This window comes from Oncorhynchus masou, chromosome 28 (genome assembly GCF_036934945.1).
Source record: "Oncorhynchus masou masou isolate Uvic2021 chromosome 28, UVic_Omas_1.1, whole genome shotgun sequence".
NCBI lineage: Eukaryota > Metazoa > Chordata > Actinopteri > Salmoniformes > Salmonidae > Oncorhynchus > Oncorhynchus masou.
Window position 1 is genome coordinate 73,562,316 of NC_088239.1, and position 15,550 is coordinate 73,577,865.

The 15,550-nt window shown below is 42.1% G+C and overlaps 1 protein-coding gene across 1 annotated transcript in view; it reads left to right on the forward strand.

Moving 5' to 3' along the window:
• Window positions 1–15,550, forward strand: part of setx (senataxin) — a 60,010-nt gene that overhangs the window by 17,870 nt on the left and 26,590 nt on the right. Inside the window, exons 3-8 of the mRNA XM_064943257.1 lie at window positions 5,150–5,360; window positions 5,501–5,607; window positions 5,811–6,030; window positions 11,981–12,088; window positions 14,209–14,389; window positions 14,486–14,573. Coding sequence (XP_064799329.1) covers window positions 5,150–5,360; window positions 5,501–5,607; window positions 5,811–6,030; window positions 11,981–12,088; window positions 14,209–14,389; window positions 14,486–14,573 — 915 coding nt within the window. The remainder of the gene's footprint in view (window positions 1–5,149; window positions 5,361–5,500; window positions 5,608–5,810; window positions 6,031–11,980; window positions 12,089–14,208; window positions 14,390–14,485; window positions 14,574–15,550) is intronic.

Below are 15,550 nucleotides of genomic sequence, written 5' to 3' on the forward strand. Positions count from 1 at the left end.
CAAGTGGTCACGTGTCTCCCGCAGAAAATCTTGCATAAAATACACAATTAGCCATTTTTCCAATCGCTTCTTATGAGAAACCAATTGCCTCAACAGATATATTATCGAATATATATGTTAAAAACACCTTGAGGATGGATCCTAAACAACGTTTGCCGTGTTTCTGACGATATTATGTCGCCAAGTTTGAAAAGTTTGGCATTGTAGTAGTAGTATTTTCCGGTCGATTTCTCAGCCAAGGATGATGAAGAAATGGGAGCTTTTTCGCCTACAAAAATCATATTTTTGGAAAAAAGGAACATTTGCTATCAAACTGGGAGTCTCCTGAGTGAAAGCATCTGAAGTTCTTCAGAGGTAAATGATTTAATTTGGTTGCTTTTCTTATTTTTGTGAAAATGTTGCCTGCTGCCAGCACAGCCTAGCATAGCATTATGCCATGATAAACTTACACAAATGCTTGTCTAGCGTTGGCTGTAACGTATATTTTGAAAATCTGAGATGACAGTGTTAACAAAAGGCTAAGCTTGTGTTTGAATATATTTTATTCATTTAATTTGCAATTTTCATGAATAGGAAAAGTTTAGTGGTATTTATGTCCGCTGCGTTATGCTAATGCATTTGAGGCTATGATTACGCTCCCGGATACGGGATTGCTAGTCGCAAAAGGTTAAAACCTATTAGTGCTACCCCCCTACTTTTTTCAATTTCCGCCTGAAGACATACCCAAATCTAACAGCCTGTAGCTCAGACACAGAACCAAGGATATGCATGTTCTTGGTACCATTTGAAAGAAAACACTGAAGTTTGTGTGAATGTGAATTGAATTTTGGAGAATATAACACCATAGATATGGTTTTTCTTTGTATTATCTAAACCATAAGTTTGTTTCTTTTTTGTATCTTTAAAATTAACTAGATAAAACAAACATTCAGATAGGATGATGGGGACAATTTCAGTGAAAAATATAAGTGGGCAACAGTACTTGTGCAAAGTTTCAGAATGATAACTTCCAAAATGAGTGTGCTTCATGACATTTATCATGAAGACACCCAGGTGTCCCACTCAAGTAGCCCAAATGTACCCAAGTGGCCAAATTGGTGAAGTTATACGTTTTGAAACAAATAACAATATACAAAATACCTAAATGGTATTCTAACACATTTACAAAATAACATGGGTAACTATTTACACACTTTCAATATTTGGAAGACCCTCGGTCCTCTATCAAATCAAATGTATTTATATAGCCCTTTGTACATCAGCTAATATCTCAAAGTGCTGTACAGAAACCCAGCAAGCAATGCAGGTGTAGAAGCACGGTGGCTTGGAAAAACTCCCTAGAAAGGCTAAAACCCAGGAAGAAACCAAGAGAGGAACCAGGCTGAGGGATGGCCAGTCCTCTTCTGGCTGTGGAGATTATAACAGAACATGGCCAATATTTTCAAACATTCATAGATGACCAGCAGGGAATAATAATAATAATAATAATAATAATAATAATAATAATAATAATAATCACAGTAGTTGTAGAGGATGCAACAGGACAGCACCTCGAGTAAATATGAACAGTTTAGTGTTCCATAGCCGCAGGCAGAACAGTTGAAACTGGAACAGCAGCAAGGCCAGGTGGACTGGGGACAGCAAGGAGTCATCATGCCAGGTAGTCCTGACGCATAGTCCTAGGGCTCAGGTCCTCCTCCGAGAGAAAGAGAAAATTATAGAGAGCATACTTAAATTCACAGGACTCCGGATAAGACAGAAGTACTCCAGATATAACAAACTGACCCGAGCACCCTGACACAAACTACTGCAGCATAAATACTGGAGGCTGAGACAGGAGGGGTCAGGAGACACTGTGGCCCCATCCGATGAGACCCCCGGACAGAGCCAAACAGGCAGGATGTAACCCCACCCACTTCGCCAAAGCTCTACACAATATTGTGCTGCTGATGCCAGGTGCCATAGCGGTCTCTTTCTGCTGTAAAGCAGAGGGTCACCAAGCATGTGGCGCAGTTGATGGGGGACTTAATTTAGCAAAGAACACAGCAACGCCTCCATGCTGTGCCCTTTTGGCCCTGAGGCACATCCATGCCTGCAGAAATAAATTTGGGCAGATGAACACCACTTGTGGCAGGAGCTGGATGAACCAGCTTCAGTGGGGGATGGACACCTTGGCCCTGGGGGCTGCCATTCGGAGTCAGTGTCACTGTGAAAGAAAATGTCCAGTTAGAATAGTTTCACATATGAGCCCTGTATCAACAGGTATAATAAACATGTGTTCCCTGTTATTTATATATATATATATTAGGTTGAATATACACTGCTCAAAAAAATAAAGAGAACACTTCAACACAAAGTAACTCCAAGTCAATCACACTTCTGTGAAATCAAACTGTCCACTTAGGAAGCAACACTGATTGACAATGTCACATGCTGTTGTGCAAATGGAATAGACAACAGGTGGAAATTGTAGGCAATAAGCATGGTGATAACCACAGACCACTTCTCAGTTCCTATGCTTCCTGGCTGATGTTTTGGTCACTTGAATGCTGGCGGTGCTTTCACTCTAGTGGTAGCATGAGACTGAGTCTACCACCCACACAAGTGGCTCAGGTAGTGCAGCTCATCCAGGATGGCACATCAATGCGAGCTGTGGCAAGAAGGTTTGCTGGGTCTGTCAGCGTAGTGTCCAGAGCATGGAGGCGCTACCAGGAGACAGGCAACAACCCAGCAGCAGGACCGCTACCTCCGCCTTTGTGCAAGGAGGAGCACTGCCAGAGCCCTGCAAAATGATCTCCAGCAGGCCACAAATGTGCATGTGTCTGCTCAATTGGTCAGAAACAGACTCCATGAGGGTGGTATGAGGGCCCGACTTCCACAGGTGGGGGTTGTGCTTACAGCCCAACACCGTGCAGGACGTTTGGCATTTGTCAGAGAACACCAAGATTGGCAAATTCGCCACTGGCGCCCTGTGCTCTTCACAGATGAAAGCAGGTTCACACTGAGCACATGTGACAGAGGTGATAGTCTGGAGACGCTGAGAAGAACGTTCTGCTGCCTGCAACATCCTCCAGCATGACCAGTTTGGCGGTGGGTCAGTCAGTGGGGTGGCATTTCTTTGTGGAGGCCGCACAGCCCTCCATGTGCTTGCCAGAGGTAGCCTGATTGCCATTAGGTACCGAGATGAGATCCTCAGACCCCTTGTGAGACCATATGCTGGTGCGGTTGGCCCTGGCTTCCTCCTAATGCAAGACAATGCTAGACCTCATGTGTGACCTCCTGTTTTAAGGACATTACATCAAAGTTGGATCAGCCTGTAGTGTGGTTTTCCACTTTAATTTTGAGTGCGACTTCAAATCCAGACCTCCGTGGGTTGATAATGTGATTTCCATTGATAATGTTTGTGTGATTTTGTTGTCAGCACATTCAACTATGTAAAGAAAAGTATTTAATATTTCATTCATTCAGATCTAGGATGTGTTTTTAGTGTTCCCTTTTATTTTTTTGAGCAGTGTTAATATGACAGACCAGCTAGATCGACTGTCTTTATTATATTACAACGGACCAGCTGTATCTACTTTCTCCATTTCACTTTGGCCATGGTTGTGGGCATGCCCTCCCCTCAACAGCCTCAAATAGGCTATTTCATGTGGGTTGGGGTGGGGCGGCACACACGCATCTCACATTTCATGACATTACATGTTTATATATTGCTTCTAAAAATTAAAAATAAATCACTTTTATATTATTAATTTCAAACAAGGACGTTTAGTTTTGAACTGGTAAGTTCTTCTCATGCTATGTCCTCTCCCGTTCAAAAAATATTCCTCCACTTGGGAATCGCAAAATGAATCGTCCTACAACAATCTCTCACTTTCCCAATCAATTTATTCTAAAATTGTGTGTACATCTGTATATTTAGCTTTGGGTTAAAATACAGTCAATCAACGAAACAGAGGTGCACAAAGATGTCATTACTTGTCATTACTTGTTGTCTACAAATTGGCTTCTTTCAGTCAATACATCCCACGAAATGACCCATCAGGTTTGATTGGGAGTCCCATTTGGACATTTCTCTCCCTCTAAAAACATACATTTTTGCCCTTTTTTCAAATTACAGTCGCTCACTTTTTTTTGAAAAATGAAGTCATCTCATATTTTATTTTCATATATAATGAAGTTGATGGCACAGTCATATAGCCCCGGCACCTACATAAAGCTTATGCTCTTAGTACTGTAGCCTACTCCCGATCATCACATTGTACAGTGCCATACTTTCGGGTTCCATCCTAACAAACCCAGAGGGTTTCGTTTTTCTTGGAATAGAAACGACAATGTTCATGAAATTAAGCAAAATGTGGTAATCAATCCCATATGCTATGCTCTTAAAGGTTTTAAATTCTCTAGTAATGCCAATATTAAAGACTATCAAATGCTTCTCAAAGATTCCCTCTGGTGGTAAAAATGTCTGACAATTAAATCATGTGCCGTAGAATTCTGCAGCAGCCCGTACAACTTTTAAAGGAGGAACTGTTATGAGAATTAAGTTCTCATGTTAATTAACCAATTCAATTAACTACTCAGTCTGCTATATCAGGATTTGTAGGATATTGTAGACTGACAGAGGCCAGTCTACAATAGTCATGAATGTTTATTTATGAGAGCTCTGCCTATCATTTCCTGTACATTGGTCTATATACCTCACATTTGTCATAAATGTCCCTCCTCCTCAGAGACAATGACAATATAGTTCACAAGTCTTCTCCTATTCATACATTGTCTGCCACCTGTTATACATTCTACTACAAGCCCAAGGTCCCTCCCCTCCCTACAATCGTACAGTGACAGGGTAGAATTCTGTTAGTTATAGTTCTACGTTAAATGTATACATAATTGAGTCATTATTCATAACAGGAACCTCTATGGTTTGTGGTAGATTAATCCACAAAGATGAGTTTTAAAATAAGACCACAATATGGAGAGGCAGGTGTGATCACAAAAGGCACTTACTTGAAATACTCTAGTCAGTGTCCACATACTTTCCCTACATTTTTATCTACTCCTTTCCTCAACACAACCCCTCATCTCTTGCTCTTTCTCCCCCTCTCACGCACTTATCCCCCCCTCAAAAAAACTCTCTCCCACACAGAGGCTGTGGGAGTTGGAGACGTCCAGGCTCCTGGACTTGTTTTCACATGCAGCAAAAGACGCACAGCCGGCTAAGGACCTCAGCTATGTAGAAGAGGACGGCCGGGAAATCGGAGTGTCAGACATCAGCCCCGCAGTGTATGAGGACCGTCTTGGGGTTCCCCTGTCAGAGGTCCTCAAATATCCCTACCTGCTGGCATCCCCTGAATTGAGTGAGTACTCTTTCATTTCAATTTAGGTGATGAATTCCCTATAAATGCCCCCAAACCAAATGTAGGAATGAAACATGCTTGATTAAGTCCTGGACTGTGTTCTTGGTGGGAATAAATTCATCAGATGTTCTCTTTTCCAGGTGAAATGTGTGTTGAGGCAATTTGTAAGATGGAGGAATATAACTCCTTCCGGGTGTGTTCTAAAGATCCAGGGATCTACCTCCTCCTCGTCCACCCCAACGAGACGGTAATAACTTGCTGAATTGTTACAAAAAACAAATGTGGACTTTTATGGTTCGATGGTAATAAAACAAAAAATATATACATTTGGTTTATCTAACACGTCTTTATATTTGCTAAAGAGCTTAAGGCTCTCGTCTGTCTGACATGGTCACAAAAGCTTCTCGCAGTCTCTACGGTCATAACTTCTGCTGTTATTTATTCTTTCAGGTTAGGCGGTGGGCAATTGGTGCTGCAAGGTCTTTAGGTAAGGTGGACCGAGACGACTTTTATGACCTTCAGGACATCTTCACCTGCATGTTCTACATTGTCGAGCTGAGAATCCCCCAGAACTTCCCAGACATGGATACGTCCTATGATCCGACGACTAAGATGACATTGCTGCAACCGCATCTTTACGATTCCAAAAATGCAAAAAACTACTGGTTGGGTATGTTTCTTTGCCCTGTGTTCACATTTTGGGGTCTTCCAGACCTTTCTCCAAGTCTGTATGTTTTTTGTGAAACAATTGATAAATGCTCGACGTTAAAAGGTACAAATCTGACTTGCCTGGTTAAATAAAGGTAAAATAGTTAACCATTTCTAAAGTGCAAAAAAACTACTTAACCCGTTATGATCCACAGCAGTGTTTTATACACTGAATGAAATATATTAACGCAAAATACTTCACTATTACAGTTCATATAAGGACTCAATCAATTGAAATAAATAAATTAGGCCTTAATCTCTAACTCCCCATCCCGGGTCCGGGAGCGTAATCATCGACTGCCACTAATTAGCATAACGCAACGGACATAAATATTCCTAGAAAATATTCCTATTCGTGAAAATCACAAGTGAAATATATTGAGACACAGCTTAGCCTTTTGTTAATCACCCTGTCATCTCAGATTTTCAAAATATGCTTTACAGACAAAGCTAGACAAGCATTTGTGTAATTTTATCGATAGCATAGCATTTTGTCCAGCTAGCAGCAGGTAACTTGGTCACGGAAATCAGAAAAGCAATCAAATTAAATTGTTTACCTTTGAGCTTCGGATGTTTTCACTCACAAGACTCCCAGTTAGATAGCCAATGTTCCTTTTTTTCAAAAAATATTATTTTTGTAGGCGAAATAGCGCCGTTTGTTCTTCACGTTTGGCTGAGAAATCTCCCGGAGATTGCAGTCACAAACGCAGAAAGATATTCCAAATTAGCTCCATAATATCGACAGAAACATGGCAAAAGTTGTTTATAATCAATCCTCAAGGTGTTTTTCAAATATCTATTCGATAATATATCCACAGGGACAATTGGTTTTTCAGTAGGACCGATTGGAATAATGGCTACCTCTGTATTTTACGTGAGAATCACTGAGCCTTCAGGGGACCACTTGCGCTTACGCGTATTCTTCAACATAAATGCGTAAAACTTCATCACAATGCTGTAGACACCTTGGGGAATTACGGGTGAAAAAGTAATCTGGTCGATAGCCCATTCACTGCTCAATAGGGACGCATTGGAACGCAGAGCTTTCAAAAGATGAGTCAATTCCGGATTTGATTTTTCTCAGGCTTTCACCTGTAATATCAGTTCTGTTATACTCACAGACAATATTTTTACAGTTTTGGAAACACGAGTGTTTTCTATCCTAAGCTGTCAATTATATGCATATTCTAGCATCTTGTCCTGACAAAAGATTCCGTTTACTACGGGAACGTTATTTTTCCAAAAAAAGAAAATACTGCCCCCTAGTCACAAGGTTAATCTATGAATTTCACATGACTGGTAATACAGATATCCATCTGTTGGTCTTTGTGTATCAGAATCATTCAGTATCTGGTGTGACCACCATTTGCCTCAAGCAGTGCGACACAACTCCTTCAAATAGTGTGGATTAGACTGTTGATTATGCGCAGTGGAATGTAGTTCACTCCTCTTCAATGGCTGCGAAGTTGATGGATATTGGAGGCAACTGGAACACGTCATACACGTTGATCCAGAACATCCCAAACATGCTCGATAGGTGACATGTCTGAGTATGCAGGCGATGGAAGAATTGGGACATTTTCAGCTGTTATCCTTGCGACATGGGGCTGTGCATTATCATGCTGAAACATGAGGTGATGGCGGCGGATTAATGGCACGACAATGGGCCTCAGGATCGCATCACGCTATCTCTGTGCAGTCAAATTTCCATAGATAAAATGCATTTGTGTTTGTTGTCTGAAGCTTACTCCTGCCCATACCATAGCCCCACTGCAACCATGAGGCACTCTGCTTACAATGTTGGCATCAGCATACCGCTCACTCACATAATGCCTTTGACGCTGTCTGCCATCTGCCCGGTAGAATTTAAACTTCCCTGGGACGGTTTCTGACAGTTTGTGCAGAAATTCTTTGGTTGTGCAAACCCACAGTTTCATCGTCTGTCCGGGCGGCTGGTCTCAGACGATCCCGCAGGTGAAGAAGTCAGATGTGGACGTCCTGGGCTGGCGCGGTTACATTTGGTCTGCAGCTTTGAGATTGGTTGGACCTACTGCCAAAGTCTCTAAAATTAAAGAGGTGGCTTACAACCTCAGCAAAAAAATAAACACAACTTTTCAGGACCTTGTCTTTCAAAGAATTTGTAGAAATCAAAATAACTTCACAGATCTTAATTTTAAAGGGTTTAAACACTGTTTCCCATGCTTGTTCATTGAACCATAAACAATTAATGAACATTAACCTGTGGAACGGTCGTTAACTTTTTATGGCTGCAGGGGCAGTATTGAGTAGCTTGGATGAAAAGGGTGCCCATTGTAAACGGCCAGCTCCTCAGTCTGTTGCTAATATGTGCATATTATTATTAGTATTGGATAGAAAACACTAAAGTTTCCAAAATTGTCAAAATATTGTCTGTGTATAACAGAACTGATGTTGCAGGCGAAACCCCAAGGAAAATCAAACCAGGTCTCAAGGTGTCAAGTCTTCAGACATAGTTTCAGGCTTTTATTTTGAAAAATGAGCCAGAACGATAACATCGCATCAAGTTGTCACGTGAGTTTTGCTCACGCAACAGAATTTGGACAGGTATTGTTTTTCCCTCTCTTACTGTGAAATACATTTGCGGTTGATATATTATCGATTATATATTTTAAAAACAACCTGCGGATTGATTATAAAAAACGTTCAACTTGTTTCTGTGGACATTATGGGAATTTTCGTTTGCGTTCTCGTGACCGCTCTTTCCTGTGGATTTCTGAACAACGCGACAAACAAACGGAGGTATTTTGGATATAAAAATCATCTTTATGGAACAAAAGGAACATTCGTTGTTTAACTGGGAGTCTCGTGAGTGAAAACATTTGAAGATCATCAAAGGTAAGCAATCAAATTAATCGTTTCTCTGATTTTTGTGACCGAGCTAAGTGTACTTAAAGTTTTATCATGCGATCGCTAAACTTACACAAACGCTTAGATTGCTTTCGCTGTAATGCATAATTTCAAAATATGAGACGACAGGTGGCTTAACAAAAGGCTAATCTGTGTTTTCCTATATTGCACTTGTGATTTCATGAATATAAATATTTATTGTATGTAGCGCTATGCTACTCAGCGGTTGTTGATGACACTTTTCCGGATTGCAGCCATAAAAAGTTAAGACACGAACGAACAGCTTACAGACAGTAGGCAATTAAGGTCACAGTTATGAAAACTTAGGACACTAAAGAGGCCTTTCTACTGACTCAAAACACACAAAAAGATGCCCAGGGGCCCTGCTCATCTGCGTGAACGTGTCTTGGGCATGCTGCAAGGAGGGATGAGGAATGCAGATGTGACCAGGGCAATAAATTGCAATGTCCGTACAGTGAGATGTCTAAAACAGCGCTACAGGGAGGCAGGATGGACAGCTGATCGTCCTCGCAGTGGCAGACATGTGTAACAACAGATCGGTACATCTGAACATCACACCTCCGTTACAGGTGCAGGATGGCAACAACTGCCCGAGTTAGACCAGGAACGCACAATCCCTCCATCAGTGCTCAGACTGTCCTCAATAGGCTGAGCGAGGTGGACTGAGGACTTGTAGGCCTGTTATAAGGCAGGTCCTCAACAGACATCACCGGCAACAACGTTTCCTATGGGAACAAACCCACCGTCGCTGGGCAAGACAGGACTGGCAAAAAGTGCTCTTAACCGACGAGTCACGGTTTTGTCTCACCAGGGGTGATGGTCGGATTCACGTTTATCGTCAAAGGAATGAGCATTACACTGAGGTCTTTACTCTGGAGCGGGATCAATTTTGAAGTGGATGGTCTGTCATGGTGTGGGGCGGTGTGTTGCAGCATCACCGGACTGAGCTTGTCATTGCAGGCAATCTCAACGCTGTGCATTACAGGGAAGATATCCTCCTCCCTCATGTGGTACCCTTCCTGCAGGCTCCTCCTGACATGACCCTCCAGCATGACAATGCCGCCAGCCATACTGCTCGTTCTGTGTGTGATTTCCTGCAAGACAGGAATGTCAGTGTTCTGCCATGGCCAGCGAAGACCCTGCATTTCAATCCCATTCAGCACGTCTGGGAACTGTTGGATCGGATGGCTAGCCCCCCACCCCCAGGATTGTCCGGGAACTTGCAGGTGCCTTGGTGGAAGAGAAGGGTAACCTCTCACAGCAAGAACTGGCACATCTGGTTGCAGTCCATGAGGCGGAGATGTACGGCAGTACTTAATTAATGCAGCTGGTGGCCACACCAAGTACTCACTGTTAATTTTGTTCAGGGACACATTATTCCATTTCTTGTTCAGTTTGTCTGTTTAATCTTATGTTCATACAAATATTTCCACATTAAGTTTGCTGAAAATTATTGCAGTTGACAGTGAGGACATTTCAATTTTGGTGTTAGGTAGTGAAATAAAAATTACCTTCTCTGGCAACAGCTCGGGTGGACATTCCTGCAGTCAGCATAACAATTGCATGCTCCCTCAACTTGAGGTATCTGTGTCATTGGGTTGTGACGGCTACGTTGTAGTGTCCTTTTATTGTTCCTAGCACAAAGTCCAACTGTGTAATGATCATGCTTTTAACCTCTTGATACTCCCCATCCCGGATCCGGGATCGTGAATAAAGCCTCAGGCTCATTAGCATAACGCAACGTTAACGATTTCTGAAAATCGCAAATGAAATGAAAATAATATGCCTGCTCTCAAGCTTAGCCTTTTCTTAACAACACTGTCATCTCAGATTTTCAAAATATGCTTTTGAACCATAGCAAATCAATCATTTGTGTAAGAGTATTGCAAGCTAGCTTAGCATTTTGCGTAGCATTTAGCACGCAACATTTTCACAAAAACCAGATAACCAAATAAATAAAATCAATTTACCTTTGAAGAGCTTCGGATGTTTTCAATGAGGAGACTCAGTTACATAGCAAATGTTCAGTTTTTCCTGAAAGAATCTTTGTGTAGGAGAAATCGCTCCGTTTTGTACATCACATTTGGCTACCGAAACGAACCGAAAATTCAGTCACCAAAACGTCAAACTTTTTCCAAATTAACTCCATAATATCGACCCAAACATGGCAAACGTTGTTTAGAATCAATTCTCAAGGTGTTTTTTCACATATCTCTTCATTGATATGCAGTTCGTGGAAGCCTGCTTTCCCCTCAGAATCGCATGGAAAAATACCAGCAGCTGAAAATGACGCAGCAATTTCGACGGAGGACACCGGGCGGACACCTGGAAAATGTAGTCTCTTATGGTCAATCTTCCAATGATATGCCTACAAATATGTCACAATGCTGCAGACACCTTGGGAAAACGATAGATAGGGCAGGCTCATTCCTCTCGCATTCACAGCCATATAAGGAGACAATGGAAAACAGAGCCTCAAAAATCCTGCTGATTTCCTGGTTGCCGTTTCATCTTGGTTTTGCCTGTGGCTCCCGTTCTAGGGCACCCACAGACAATATCTTTGCAGTTCTGGAAAATTCAGTGTTTTCTTTCCAAAGCTATCAATTATATGCTTAGTCGAGCATCTTTTTGTGACAAAATATCTTGTTTAATGCGGGAACGTTTTTCATCCAAAAATGAAATAGCGCCCCCAGAGTTTCAAGAGGTTAATATGCCACACCTGTCAGGTGGATGGATTATTTTGGGGAAGGAGAAATGCTCACGAACACGGATGTCAACAAGTTTGTGTACAACATTTGAGAAATAAGCTTTCTCTGCGTAAGGAAAATTTTAGGTGAGATTTAATTTCAGCTCATGAAATGTGGGACCAACGCTTTACATATGTTTTGTTCAGTATAGATTTGATTGAGCAACAGGGTAAACAGTACAGAATGTGAATAGAGAACTTGTTATTGAGCAATGGCGTCAATATTAAGCATCAGTTTATGCCCTCTCCCCACCCCCAGGTATCTGTATGCTTCTGACACAGCTGGATGCCCAGGCTATGGACTCCCTGTTCCTGGGGCCAGACAAACAGGCCAACATACTGCTCTGTATCCTTAATGCCTTGAAGGGTAAAGGAATGGCTACATTATATCTTATCGTATGTTTTTCTATTTCCATTGTGCCAAATTAACATAATGCTGGTCAGTAGAGCTAATTTGCTGTCTTAAGTTTCATCTTTGAGAGTAGTAAATGTAACCTTTAATATAACCAGGAAAAGACCTTAATGGTTAGAAACCTATTTTGCAATAGGGACCTGGCAAGCGGTCAGTAGGAAGAAGTCTGCATGTACATACACTGCTCAAAAAAATAAAGGGAACACTTAAACAACACAATGTAACTCCAAGTCAATCACACTTCTGTGAAATCAAACTGTCCACTTAGGAAGCAACACTGACAATAAATTTCACATGCTGTTGTGCAAATGGAATAGAAAACAAATGGAAATTATAGGCAATTAGCAAGACACCCCCAATAAAGGAGTGGTTCTGCAGGTGATAACCACAGACCACTTCTCAGTTCCTATGCTTCCTGGCTGATGTTTTGGTCACTTTTGAATGCTGGCAGTGCTTTCACTCGAGTGGTCGTGGTAGTGCAGCTCATCCAGGATGGCACATCAATGTGAGCTGTAGCAAGAACGTTTGCTGTGTCTCTCAGCGTAGTGTCCAGAGCATGGAGGCGCGACCAGGAGACAGGCCAGTACATCAGGAGACGTGGAGGAGGCCGTAGGAGGGCAACAACCCAGCAGCAGGACCGCTACCTCTGCCTTTGTGCAAGGGGGAGCAGGAGGAGCACTGCCAGAGCCCTGCAAAATGACCTCCAGCAGGCCACAAATGTGCATGTGTCTGCTCAATTGGTCAGAAACAGACTCCATGAGGGTGGTATGAGGGCCCGACGTCCACAGGTGGGGGTTGTGCTTACAGCCCAACACCGTGCAGGACGTTTGGCATTTGTCAGAGAACACCAAGATTGGCAAATTCGTCACTGGCGCCCTGTGCTCTTCACAGATGAAAGCAGGTTCACACTGAGCACATGTGACAGAGGTGATAGTCTGGAGACGCCGAGAAGAACGTTCTGCTGCCTGCAACATCCTCCAGCATGACCAGTTTGGCGGTGGGTCAGTCAGTGGGGTGGCATTTCTTTGGGGAGGCCGCACAGCCCTCCATGTGCTTGCCAGAGGTAGCCTGATTGCCATTAGGTACCGAGATGAGATCCTCAGACCCCTTGTTCGACCATATGCTGGTGCGGTTGGCCCTGGGTTCCTCCTAATGCAAGACAATGCTAGACCTCATGTGGCTAGAGTGTGTCAGCAGTTCCTGCAAGAGGAAGGCATTGATGCTATGGACTGGCCCGCCCGTTCCCCAGACCTGAATCCAATTGAGCACATCTGGGACATCATGTCCCGCTCCATCCACCAACGCCACGTTGCACCACAGACTGTCCAGGAGTTGGTGGATGCTTTAGTCCAGGTCTGGGAGGAGATCCCTTAGGAGACCATCCGCCACCTCATCAGGAGCATGCCCAGGCGTTGTAGGGAGGTCATACAGGCACGTGGAGGCCACACACATTACTAAGCCTCATTTTGACTTGTTTTAAGGACATTACATCAAAGTTGGATCAGCCTGTAGTGTGGTTTTCCACTTTAATTTTGAGTGTGACTCCAAATCCAGACCTCCATGGGTTGATAAATTTGATTTCCATTGATAATATTTGTGTCATTTTGTTGTCAGCATATTCAACTATGTAAAGAAAGTATTTAATAAGAATATTTCATTCACTCATATCTAGGATGTGTTATTTTAGTGTTCCCTTTATTTTTTTGAGCAGTGTGTAATACATTCAAAATAATTGCAATGGTCAATTTGAAGAAAATGTATCAGGGTTTTAAACACTGACAGCGATGTCCTCTCCAGTTTTTTAGTCTTTAGTAGCTCGTTCCAAGACCAGAGAATGTTATAGGATATATATTTTTTGTTCTCGCACATTTCAGCCCTAGGAACTGGGAAAGAGCCCCGACTGTGAGCATAGGCTGTGGGATTGTGATGTTAGTTGGGAGCAAAGATATGTAGGGAGTAGCCCAGCACTGCCTTGTACTCAAGTATGTACCCGTGCTTAACCATAGTCCAACACAGATAAAAATTAACCTTCCTAAATTACTTAGCTAGTAATATGTTAACGTTTATTTCCTCAGATGAAGAACCATCCAACGAGATGGATCCCTTCTGGCCAGTATTGCAATGTTTTATGGTGATCTTGGATTGTTTGGGCTCCAGGTTTTGGGGTCAGATTGAGCCATCCCAAGCCTTCCAGGCCATCACACAAAGTCCTAGCTACTCTGGAGAGCTCGAAAGCATCAGACAACAAACCATGATGTACGTGTCACTCTTTGTCTTGCCTTGAATTCTTTCATATTGTTATTTCTTCCAAGTTAAGAATATGGTTGATACTGTTCTTCTTTTGCTCCGTAGATCACGGGTTAAAACAGAAACTACATATGATGATGACATGGTGACCTGCAGTCAGATGGTATATGACAGTAACACCAAAGTGAGCAAGGTAATAACAACCATCTGTTGCATTTGTATATTATTAGTTGTACCTAATTCCTCTTTCTACATCTGTGGTTAGTGTTGTGCACTTGAAGCTTTCCCAGAAAACGCACAATGCTGAACAACAAACCGCTTTAACATGCTCTTCTCAAGCTCTTCTCCCTCATCTTTCTTACAGAAGGATTCAAAGCTTGTTTCATGTGCTACCAGTCAAGAGCGTCCACTAGTCAGGGACAGTGTTGAGGTTATTTATTGAGGACAGTGTTGAGGTTATTTATTGCGAGCTGTCTTAACTCATATGACATCATGTTACACAATACATTAATGTTTTGTTCGATAATATGCATATTTATATCCACAAATCTCGGTTTACATTGGCGCCATGTTCAGAAATGCCTCCAAAATATCTGGAGTAATTACAGAGAGCTACATCAGATAACAGAAATTCTCATCAGAAACTTTGACGAAAGATACATGTTTTACATATAATTAAAGATACACTGGTTCTTAATGCAACGGATGTGTCAGATTTTTTTAAAACGTTATCATTTACATTACATTTAAGTCATTTGGCAGACGCTCTTATCCAGAGCGACTTACAAATTGGTGAATTCACCTTATGACATCCATGAAAAAAGCATACCATGCAATAATCTGAGACGGCGCTCAGACGTAAATATATTTCTCCGCCATATTGGAGTCAACAGAAATACGAAATTACATCATAAATATTCCCTTACCTTTGATCTTTCATCAGAATGCAGTGCAAGGAATCCTAGTTCCGCAATAAATCGTTGTTTTGTCCCATAATGTCCATTACTAGTGTCCAATTAGCTACTTTTGCTAGCATGTTTAGTTCACATGTCCAAAAGCTGGCGCTGGTCCAGGCGAACGCCGATAAACTTCAAAAAGTTATATTCCAGGTCGAATAAACTGGTCAAACTAAGTAGAGAATCAATCTTCAGGATGTTATTATCATATATC